The sequence below is a fragment of the Triticum dicoccoides genome, chromosome 3B, assembly GCF_002162155.2.
Source record: "Triticum dicoccoides isolate Atlit2015 ecotype Zavitan chromosome 3B, WEW_v2.0, whole genome shotgun sequence".
Taxonomy (NCBI): Eukaryota; Viridiplantae; Streptophyta; class Magnoliopsida; order Poales; family Poaceae; genus Triticum; species Triticum dicoccoides.
The window spans coordinates 680,057,356-680,068,225 of record NC_041385.1 but is presented as its reverse complement, the minus strand read 5'-3'; the positions used below and the strand labels follow the sequence as shown (position 1 = coordinate 680,068,225).

The 10,870-nt window shown below is 44.1% G+C and overlaps 1 protein-coding gene across 1 annotated transcript; it reads right to left on the bottom strand.

Annotated features, from left to right (window-relative positions):
* Positions 1-1,722: 1,722 nt before the first annotated feature.
* Positions 1,723-6,989, bottom strand: LOC119277819. The gene is made up of 14 exons (XM_037559140.1): positions 6,671-6,989; positions 6,055-6,110; positions 5,756-5,930; positions 5,405-5,506; positions 5,216-5,287; positions 4,503-4,619; positions 4,343-4,420; positions 3,610-3,672; positions 3,406-3,502; positions 3,080-3,158; positions 2,782-2,990; positions 2,469-2,614; positions 2,250-2,372; positions 1,723-2,122 (listed from the first exon to the last, which is right to left on the bottom strand). Exons 1-14 carry the CDS (start codon positions 6,758-6,760, stop codon positions 1,976-1,978), a joined length of 1,554 nt encoding a protein of 517 aa, XP_037415037.1. The 5' UTR covers positions 6,761-6,989; the 3' UTR covers positions 1,723-1,975.
* Between the last annotated feature and the right edge of the window lie 3,881 nt (positions 6,990-10,870).

Sequence of the window (10,870 nt, the reverse complement as noted above, 5' to 3'; positions counted from 1 at the left end):
ATGATGAACTCCTTGCTCTTGTGCTTCAAATGATAGTCTCCCCAACACTCGACTCTCTCTCACAGGATTTGGATTTGGTGGAAAGAAGATTTGAGTGGAAAGCAACTTGGGGAAGGCTAGAGATCAAGATTCATATGGAAGGAATGGAATATCTTGGCCTCAACACATGAGTAGTTGGTTCTCTCTCAGAAATGGTAAGTTGGAAGTGTAGGTTTGTTCTAATGGCTCTCTCCATGAATGAAGAGGAGGTGGAGGGGTATATATAGCCTCCACACAAAATCTAACCGTTACACACAATTTACCAATCTCAGTGGGACCGAATCAACAAACTCAGTTAGACCGATTTAGTAAACCTAGTGACCGTTAGGGTTTTCGGTGGGACCGACATGCAACTCGGTAGGACCGATATGGTTAGGGTTAGGGCATAATGTAATCTCGGTGAGACCGATTACACAAACTCGGTGAGACCGATTTTGGTAATAAGCTAACCAGAGAGTTGGTCAGGTAAACTCGATTGGACCGGTTCGCTCATTTCGCTGAGACCAAAATGTTACGAAAAGGAAACAAAGAGTTTACATTTTAATCTCGGTGGGACCGATTGCTCATCTCGGTTAGACCGAAACGTTACGAAGGGAAACAGAGAGATTACAATCCCATCTCGGTGAGACCGAGATCCCTATTGTGAGACCGATTTGCCTAGGGTTTGTGGCAGTGCTATGGCATCTGAACTCGGTGGCGCCGGATAGAAAGAATCGGTGGGGCCGAGTTTGACTTTGGGTTTAGGTCATATGTGGATGTGGGAAAGTAGTTGAGGGTTTTGGAGCATATCACTAAGCACTATGAAGTAAGAAACTCATTAAGCAACACCTCATCCCTCCTTGATAGTATTGGCTTTTTCTATAGACTCAATGTGATCTTGGATCACTAAAATATAAAATGTAGAGTCTTGAGCTTGAAGCTTGAGCCAATCCTTTTATCCTTAGCATTTTGAGGAATCCACTTTTCTCATCCATGCCATGCCATTCATTGAGCTTTCCTGAAATATTTGTCTTGGAATAGTATTAGCTCAATGAGTTATATGTTGTTAGGAATTACCAAAACCGCCTAGGGATAGTTGCACTTTCACTAGTGGCGCCATGTGCCAAAAGCTGAGATCTCCAAGAGGAAGACCGGAATCCGTCGGCGTCCAGATCGAGGGGGCGACATGAAGCATATTGACATTTTAGAGCTCGAAGAACAGCAGTGCCAACCACCTTTATTCCAGCCAAGCACGCCCACCAGCCATCCACCGGTAACGGTTGGGCTTCGCCCCGGCCGCACCCTCCGGCGGCGGCGAGGAAGGAGTAGGGAGGAGAAGGGGGCCTAGCGGAGGAGATCGGCGAGCTCTACCCGGCCGCCACGGGAGGGTTAGGTCGACCAGTGAAGAAGTTATGTGCTTGCTTCTGGCAGATTTTGTTGAAAACATGCACTAAAATTAAAGAATTGACAGGCTTGTTTTGTAAAACGCCACACCCCTAAACTAATTCACAACTGTCATGTTTGCCAGGCATTGACATCCTAAAACTTATCAAACTGCAAAGCTGAACAAAGCAGAATCGGATTCGCCCAACATAAAATATATTTTTTTGTAAGAAAATTTCTGATATATTCATCGACTTTTAAGGTGGTACAAAGAACTAGAAGATTAAATTTCACGATGTGAATAAACAGGACAAAACAACGACAAAAAGACCAGTATGGAACATTTTCACTTCTTCAATCAATCTGCCAGTTACACATCTGTAATGTTACAAGAACTACTATGAGGTGCAATCCTTTTAATTAATGCCTGAACAACTGAATCCAGTAAGAATGAGAGACCCTACCATTACCAACCAATAAACAATCAATAAACCAAAGGAGAAAGAAGAAGAAGAAAACACAGGTGTACAACACGACGCCCCACAAAATTGAGGACAGGAATCCACTGGCATTCTCAGACATCATACTTCTTCGGCTGGTGCCATTGCGCTAAGCTTATGGACAGGTAACCGAGCAATGACTTTCCAGCAGGGTATGTCTTCTTGCCATACAGATGCTTCCCACCAAGATCGGTGTACTTCGAGCTGTTCTCCCTTTCAATCTGCGGAACCATTATAACCAAGTGAGGCATAGAGCAACAAACGACATTTTGCCACGTGAATTCAAAGAACGATTGCAAAGGAAACAGCTTTAAGGTACAAGTGAAATGTTCAGACGATGTTGTGTACCTTGCTTATTTTCCCATCTCTCAGGTAGTACCTGATACCAGACCAATTGATTGATTGGGAGAAGTGAGACCGGATGGCAGATATCGGATAGAGGAAATTGTCTACTAACACGGCGACGAACACCTGAAATTGAAGTCCAACCAAAACATGGTTCAGTAAATCATGACGACACAGGTGCCTGAAACTCAAATAAGTTGGTGCTTTGGAAGAGGCACTTACAAGCCCCCAGTTATATGAACGAAGGGAGTCTTGTGGACCTTCTGGAGACAACATGTTGCAGAGTTGGATCTCAACTCTCGTCAAATTCCACATTGAAACAAGTTCAGTGAGAGTGCATATTAACAAGAAGCTCACTAGTTTCAGACCTGAAAGAATATGGCACCACATGAGAAATCTCAACCACAGGCGGGTGTAGGTGTATTGGTTACTACAGTTTATAACACTCAATAATTAAATACAGTTCATTGTATTGACTTTCCACAGAATAACATTGGATCTGAAGTGATGAATATTGGAGAGACAGGGCACTGACCACAAGATGAGCCAGCTGCTTCCTTTACAATTGCGCTGTATGGTGCTCTAAGAGTAGTCGCAATATGTACCAAAGCCATAACATAGGGACAAACAAATCCCCATGACAAATAGAAATGCACACCAAATAGTGCACGGTTCATTATCCAGTTGACCTTTGATACATACGATTCAAGAACAAAAGTTTGCTTCCTCAGATAATTCCAGTATCTGCACGGAAAATATGGCATGCATATAAAATGTGAAGTTAGCTGAATGCAGATGAGGTGAATTTGTTTCTAATGTAAGATCTGCAATACCTGGAGAAGCTGAGATCACTTGCAAGAGGATGTGGAAACACAGCAACAGGTGGTGAAGTTATGAGCCTTTTATGTTGCCCTGTATAAAGGATGCACTCAAGTTACTTGTAATTTTTGTGTGTTTATAATACATTGTACATCCACAATTTAATACAGGCAAAAGCCAAAAATCTCAAATAGAAAAAGGATAAATGGTGTTATACAGTGACTTTGAGCATGTAATGTAAGGCTAACATTGTATACATTATCAACACTAATTTCCATTGCTAATGTAACGTTTATAGCTATGCATCAGAAAAGACATGATTCCTTGCTCAGAACATTACCAGCGATTGCAGCCAGGGTCATATCATCTGAGTAACCACCATTTTTTAGTGCAGTGACTAAACCATACAGGTCTTGCCGGAAATCATCAGCATGCATCTAAAATAAACTTGTCTTAGAAACAGCGCAGGTTCAAATCAAAGTTTATAAAGAGCAAGAACTGAGGTTTTTTTTTTGGAAGATAGCAGCCTACAGCACACACTTACCATCATACAGCCACCCCACAAAAAGAAAGTCCTCCCACCAGTTGCAAATCCAATCGAACAGGGCTGCAATATGACCATTTTCAGTAAATTGCAAGGTGAGCAAAAGGGAAAAATCAGTACAGATAATGTACAAAGCTAAATAACAAGCTAACTAGCAATGAAGCTTACATTGACACAATTGGATGTGTTTAAAGAACATAATTAGTGCAGACAATATGAGCACCCTTGTTACGGAAACTTCTAATCTAAGTACATAAGCAATCCCACCAATTACTAAAGGGGCAACAACAAAGATACAATATCAAATTTTCAGATAAAATTGCATTACTTTCTTCACTTCATTTTTAGTTACTGGCAGTTTTCATTGGTTTATAAGAAACCAAAGAAGTCAAATATCTCAAAAAATTCAACAGAGATGGCGAATAACGATCATACTCCCTCCGTCCGGAAATACTCGTCGGAGGAATGAATGTATCTAGATGTATTTTAGTTCTAGATACATTCATTTTATGCATTTCTCCGACAAGTATTTCCGGACGGAGGGAGTACAAACTTCAAAAAAGAAGGTAAAACAGAAGGCAATAAAGATGTGTTATCCTCAACCTGGTGTTCGTACCATTCATAAACCAAACCCCTTATCTACAGCATGATGTAAATTCGCATTTTGCACTACATAGACCTTCTATTTTATAAATTTTGAAGGATAATCTTCAACGGTGAAAAACCAACATACCATGTGATATTCATATATGCAATAGCTTCCCAAGCTGCCAGAAGGTAAGTCAAGGGGGTATCCCGTTTGGATAAATATCTGTAAGATGCAAGAAAAACCGCCCTGTTAGGAAGGTGAGAAGGATGAAACGGGATAAAGGAGAGTGCCAGAGCAAGCATACCTCAGGGTTCTTCTCCATTTCTTTTGTGAGAGCTCCGACTGTCCCAGGGTGCAGTCTGACATCATCATCCAGAAATAGAACATATTTGCTGTCCTTGTGCATCTTTTCAACACCAATCTGTTTCAATGGATGAACATAAGTCCATTACCCTGACACCTCCAATGGGCTTGTTTGGTAAACAGATCAGAAGATAGTCCTATGACAGCTCCATAAAATGACAAATGTCTTTCCTTGAATTTCTGATTCAGTATCACCATCATGGATCAATGTACGACTCCGAAGGGTTACTGTTTACCAATTTTTATGTTCTCGTGCACTTTATATGAAGGGGGTGCAGGGGAGTGCATGTGTGCCTACTAAGACCCAAGATAAATTTCATCAAGGTTTCTTCTCAAAATTAAGGCAGTTTGACTTCATCTTACATAAAGACAGTTTTGTTATCAAGAGACGGAGGGACCAATCTAGAGCGTGTTCATGCGTAAAAACAATTCGACTCACTGAAATTACTCAGCGGAATTTGAGCACAATCTGAGATGTTAACAATGTTTCCCATCAGGGGAGGGAGGAGACTCAGTGTGAGCCCCAAGCCCTCTATATTTCTGAATGTCAATAATAGCGTTGCTAGTGTAATAAACTAATAATTCATAGCGCATTCAGATTCATGAGCTAACCAAAACATTCATAAAAAGGTGGGAGTGAAGCCATTCACTTACTAACTGATTATGAATTTTCTGGCTACACGTTGTTGAAAACCCAGCTACAACGACCTTTGCGTCCAATTTGTCCTGAAAATCATATAATTCCAAAAGGTTACAACTGAACTGATGAAGAGTGGTATAGACAGATGAGATGAACTACTTGGTAGAATAAGATCATTAAATGCTACCAGGGCTTTCACTTACCTTGTACTCTACAATCAAACGGGAGACGGCACGATAAGCTGGATCGTCTTTGCTTTCTACTACGAACAAGAACTCCAATGGCCCCCCATAAAGAGATGTAATCTGTGTTATTTAAGAGTGTCAATAGAAAATTAATAATTAATACTATATACATGAATGTGTATAAGGGTGTCAGTGGCAAAATAATTAATTGTACTATATAAACTACTCCCTCTGTCCGGAAATACTTGTCATCAAAATGAATAAAAGGGGATGTATCTAGATGTATTTTAGTTCTAGATACATCCCTTTTTGTCCATTTTGATGACAAGTATTTACGGACGGAGGGAGTACACCGCAGTCTGACTGTACCTGAGTTCTCCAATTTTGCAAATTGTGTTCCCCAAAGCCCTTCAAAGGCATGACTACAGAGACCATAGGTAATTTCTGCTGGACAGAGTGCTCAAGCTCATCTACGTCATCACAAAGAAATGCAAAACTATGTCCAGATGCCATTTTGCGCCGCATCTTGCGAATTTCCTTTTTTCTGGTATAAGAAACCATCAATTGCATTTTGCAAAATAAAGTCAAGTTGCTGCTGGATTTGTGGCACTCAAAACATAGCCAAGATTTTTTTAATACAAAAGTGCTTTTCTGAAGGTCCCCAATACCTGACCAGTGAAGCAACAGCCCAACCAAAAGCAAGTAGTAAGCAGATACAGCACCCCTACATAAATTGTGGGAAACTGCATTAGAAATCAGAAGCAAGCCACAGTGTAAATTGTGAAAGTATTCAGCATCAGACGAAAATCTAAACTTTAACCAGTCATGTTCTCATCTACACTCCAAATGGATAACAAGGCCACGCAGACAAAACAAGTAAGAAAGATCGAGATCGACATTGCTTGTCCAAACGAAACCGACAAAGACGGTAAAGCTTATGCTACTAGACGGATATACATTAAGTACGTGTAGATTTGCCGGCCTGAGACGTGGAAGATATATCACAATCTTCCAATTGCGTCACTCCCAAAGCATGGCAACCAGAGATGCCTTGCGGTTAACCACTGCGAGAGCGAAATCTAGCAACTTCCCCACGGTAAGTTACAACTGGTGCCGAGCGTAAAATTCTCCGCAGGAAATTACCCATTAGAAAGTACCAATAGTAAAAAATATTTGAAAAGAAAAATCCGCGCTTTACCCGGCCACGGAGCAATTCCGCGGCGCCGCCACGAATCCACCGAAACGAGGGGAGCAGGCGAGGGATTGGGGGGAGGCGGGCCTCACCTGGATCTGGAAGAAGACCGCGACGGAGCTGCAGAAGGCGCGGCTGGCGGCGGCGAGCATCGCGTCGGCGGCGGCCTCCATTGCCGCCATTGCCGCGGCGGCGTCCCCTACCCCTGGCGCTTCCGCCGCAGCGGGCGCCTGCCGGAGCTCCTGGGCGGGCCGCGGGGCCGAGAGGGGAGGGAGCGGAGAGGCCGCGTGGGACGGAGCGGTCTCTCGCTGGATCTCTGGCCTGGAGAGCGGTAAGAAACCGAAGGAGAAGAGAGAGCTAGGGTCCCCGGTCGCGTGCGAAATTTGTATGTGCGCTTGCGGCCAGCCAGCGCTGAATACTGCTGTGCGTGTGCTGTTTGACGTGGGGTTTTCTTTCTTCTCTTGCGGGTTAACCAATCTGGGCTCGCTGGTCTTTGGGATCAGGGCCGCCTCGCTTCTGCCCCTGGGCCCCACCCTGTCCCTCCGTTTTGAACCGGGGCTGCGATGCTACGGGTACACCGCGTCTGCGTACACGGAAGTGCAGTGACGCGAGGGACGAGAGGGGATAAGGTGAAATGGTCGCGCCACGAGGTTCGATCCGACGGTTAACAATTATGTTATTGCGTGCGCGTGTGTAAGAGATGACTTGCACGATATATGTTGCATCAAACACGTCTCACCAAAATGTTGCTGGTTGATGGGAGGATGGGTGGATATCGCGTGGTCGCAAACCGATGGAAGGGGCCAAAGGGAGCACCGCGGGCAACAACGCATACTACAAATGTGACAGCGCGGTATATGGTGGATTTCGAACCATCAATGAGCTGTAAACGGAAGATCTTCATTAATAATTAAGAGAGTATTTATGTATTACAATGGGGTATAGAAAATTGTGTGTTGTGAGATAGCAAAATTACTTTTTGCTTCTTATTTGACTATGGTATTTTGCCTATCTAGATTTATTTGACCAATCCTGACAATTCTTTTATATTTGTATGCGTAAGCAAGAGCCATGTTCAATATAACATGAAGGCCATAAAAATATGTACTCCCTCATTCCCAAAATCTTAGGTGTCTGAGCTTTTTCAGAAAATCCCAAAATCTAAGGCATATTAGCAGTTAACTCATGATATTAGCAGTTAACTCATGATATTCTATCCCCAAAAAAGAACTCATGATATTCTTTCTTTGTAAGCTAATCATTGCTAATTGTGGATCAGTCAACCACATTTGTTAAAGGATATCGTGAAGAGAACTATATGTAACCATGGTCCAGTATTTGCGCCTAGCCTTGCACAGATTTTCGTGCCAAAGCTTACACGCCCTACATAATGGGAAGACGAGAGTATCTACATACCGGTGCATAATGGTGTTTTAGCATCATTGCCATGTGTGTAATCGTGGGAGTTTCTATACTTATCGTCAACGTAGTTTATCGTCATCGACTTGTGTGCAGGAGAAAGATATAGAGAGAGAGACCATTGAGTAAGGGATGTAGTTCATTTTTTTCTAGTATAAAAACACTTCATATTGATCAAATAAAACAAATTAAATCCTTGATTGTAGCAATTGCCCCCAAAATCCAGCTCATACATGTACCAAAGGATCATCACTACAACAATAATGCAAGTACCACACATCGTCCACTCATACCCTGCACCCAATGTGCTAGGGTTTCTCTTGCCTCCCCTCGGCTCCGCCGCCGGCATACCTCGTCTCCTTTGGCCTTAGGGCCATGGAGATGCGATGGATCCCGGCCCTTGCCGGCGGGAGGGCTTCTTTTTTAACCTTTTTTTAGTTTTGTTAAGGTTTGTGTCCTGCTGAGAGATGCGGAGCGGGTGCGACTCTCTGTAAATGGAATAAGGTTATCCCCGTCTAGCCCCCGCTTCGGTGGTGTTTTCTAGCATCATCAAATGGCATGTGGAGCTTTGTCTTCGGCGGATCTCATGTGATTCACTCGGCGTTTTGTCTTCTGTGGAACCGGTCTTCGTTCGTCCGTGTTCTTGTGTCTACAGGTTGGATCCTCCCGATCTACACTTCTCTTCATCGACGGTGGTGGCTGTTCTGGTGTGCTGGTCCTTGGGGCCTTAGCACGACGACTTCCTGACTGTCTACTATAATAAGGTTTGCCCAGCTCTGACGGCGGTGCTCCTTCGGCTCGCTCCAGTGCTTGTAGTCGTCGCTAGGTGGTCTACGGACATGGATGTATTTTTTACTTCACCTTAACAGTTGATGAATAGATCGGAAGTTTTTCTCGCAAAAAAAAGCAAGTACCACCGCGGTACGCTTTTCTAATAATAATTTGTGGCAATAACAACTTATATATGTTAAAATAACTTATCTAACACACGAAGTGTTTCTTTATGGAAAAGCCATGATCTTTTTTTCATTGGTTTTTATATAGCTCAACATGATCTAATTTCAGTAGTCGCTAGATTAGATGTCTGAAACCAGTACATTGGTAGTAGAAATTAAGCATCTTCTTTCTCTTAGCCGGACTTGTGTTACTCACATAGCTCACTGTCAAAATGAGGTTAGGATGATATTGTCAAAAGAAGGAGAGCGGCGTTTCGGTGCCCGGGTGCATCTGCACCCGGTCAAAAAAAAATTCAGAAAAAATCCAAAAATTCCAAAAAAAAATTGGGTGGTAGACAATTTGATGCATGAGGTACGCTCCAATTTTCAAAATATTTGGACTTCTGTGCAGCTCTCAGCAAAAAAGACAAATCAGACCAGAACAATATATGAACAGTACACATTTTTACAGACCTCCGATTTGTCTTTTTTGCTGATAGCTGCACAGAAGTCCAAATGTTTTGAAAATTGGAGCGTACCTCACGCATCAAATTGTCCACCGCCCCAATTTTTTTTGGAATTTTTTGAATTTTTTAGTATTTATTTTGATTTTTTTCGTGAGCGTAGGTGCAGATGAGCTCGGGTTCAGATTCGAATTTTCCCAAAAGAAGGTCTTATATTTTGGGATAGAGAAGTTATATTACAAATTTTGCTAGACTAGCGAGTAGAACAGTGGTTCGGTTGGGTTCTGGCCCTCCAAAAAGGGCATGATAGGCGCCGGTGCACCGGCCGAAAGTTTCGGCCGGTCTAGCCCAGGCCGTTGGATGTGAGCGCGCAGCGGTTGGATCTGGAAGCAAAAAAAAAAAGGAACACCCCAGCTTCTTCTTCCTCGGGTTCGATCCCCTCGCTCGGGCTCCGCCGCGCAGCGCCTCCTATCCCTTCTGGTAGCCGTCCTCGTCGCCGGTCCGCACCCTCGCCGGCCGTCCCCGTCGCCGGTCCCCACCCTCGCCGCCCGTCCCCGTCGCCGCTTCCAACCGTCGCCGGCCGTCCTCATCGTCGCCGCGACGCATGAAAATAAAACTACATCTGTGGTTGCAGCTTGCAGCGGCGGCGCTTGTAGCTCTCCCCGGTTGTAGCTCCGTCGCCGCGACTCACCATTGATGCTCGTCGCTGCGCGAAAATTGCATCGACGACGGCTACCAGGCCATCAACTATGGTTGCAGCTCCGGTGGCAACGCACGCCGATTGAAGCTTTTCACACATACGATTGAAGCTTTTTCTACAACGGATGCAACTTTTCTGATTTGCAGTGTATGGTTGTAGCTTTCTCTTTTAATGGTTGTAGCTTTTTGTATCTACGGTTGAAACTTTTCTATCAACGGTTGCAGCTATTTTTCTTTGTAGCAGTCTTGGTTAAGCCCGCCGTCGTCGTTGTAGCAAAAATGTTAAATGGATGTAGCTTCTGTGGTTGTCGATTGCAGCAAAAAAATGACGTGGTTGTAGCAAACACAAAAAAAATGAAAAAAAGTTTCCATCGTTTTCAGAAAGCTTCGACTGTGGTTTGGAAAAGCTTCAATCGTGTATAAAAAAGCTTCATACGTTAAGAAAAAAGGCTTCAACCAGACCTGCAAACCAGAGAAAAAGTTGCGAACATTGACAGAGAAAGCTTCAACCGTATATAGGAAAAGCTTCAACCGGCTACCAGTGATGGAAAAGCCGTGGTTGCAGCCCACGGTCACCTCGGTCATCGCCGTCACACACCCCGGCCTCCCGCGGGGTTGCATCAGCGTCGCCGTCGCCGTGGTAGCACCCCGTCGCCCCGGTTGCAGCATCTCCCGTGGTCACCCCCTCCTCGGTCGCCGGCGAGATGGGATGGTCACCGCGCAGAGCCATGGCGAGCTTCGAGCGGGGAGAGGGGGAGGCGTGGTGCGGCGACCG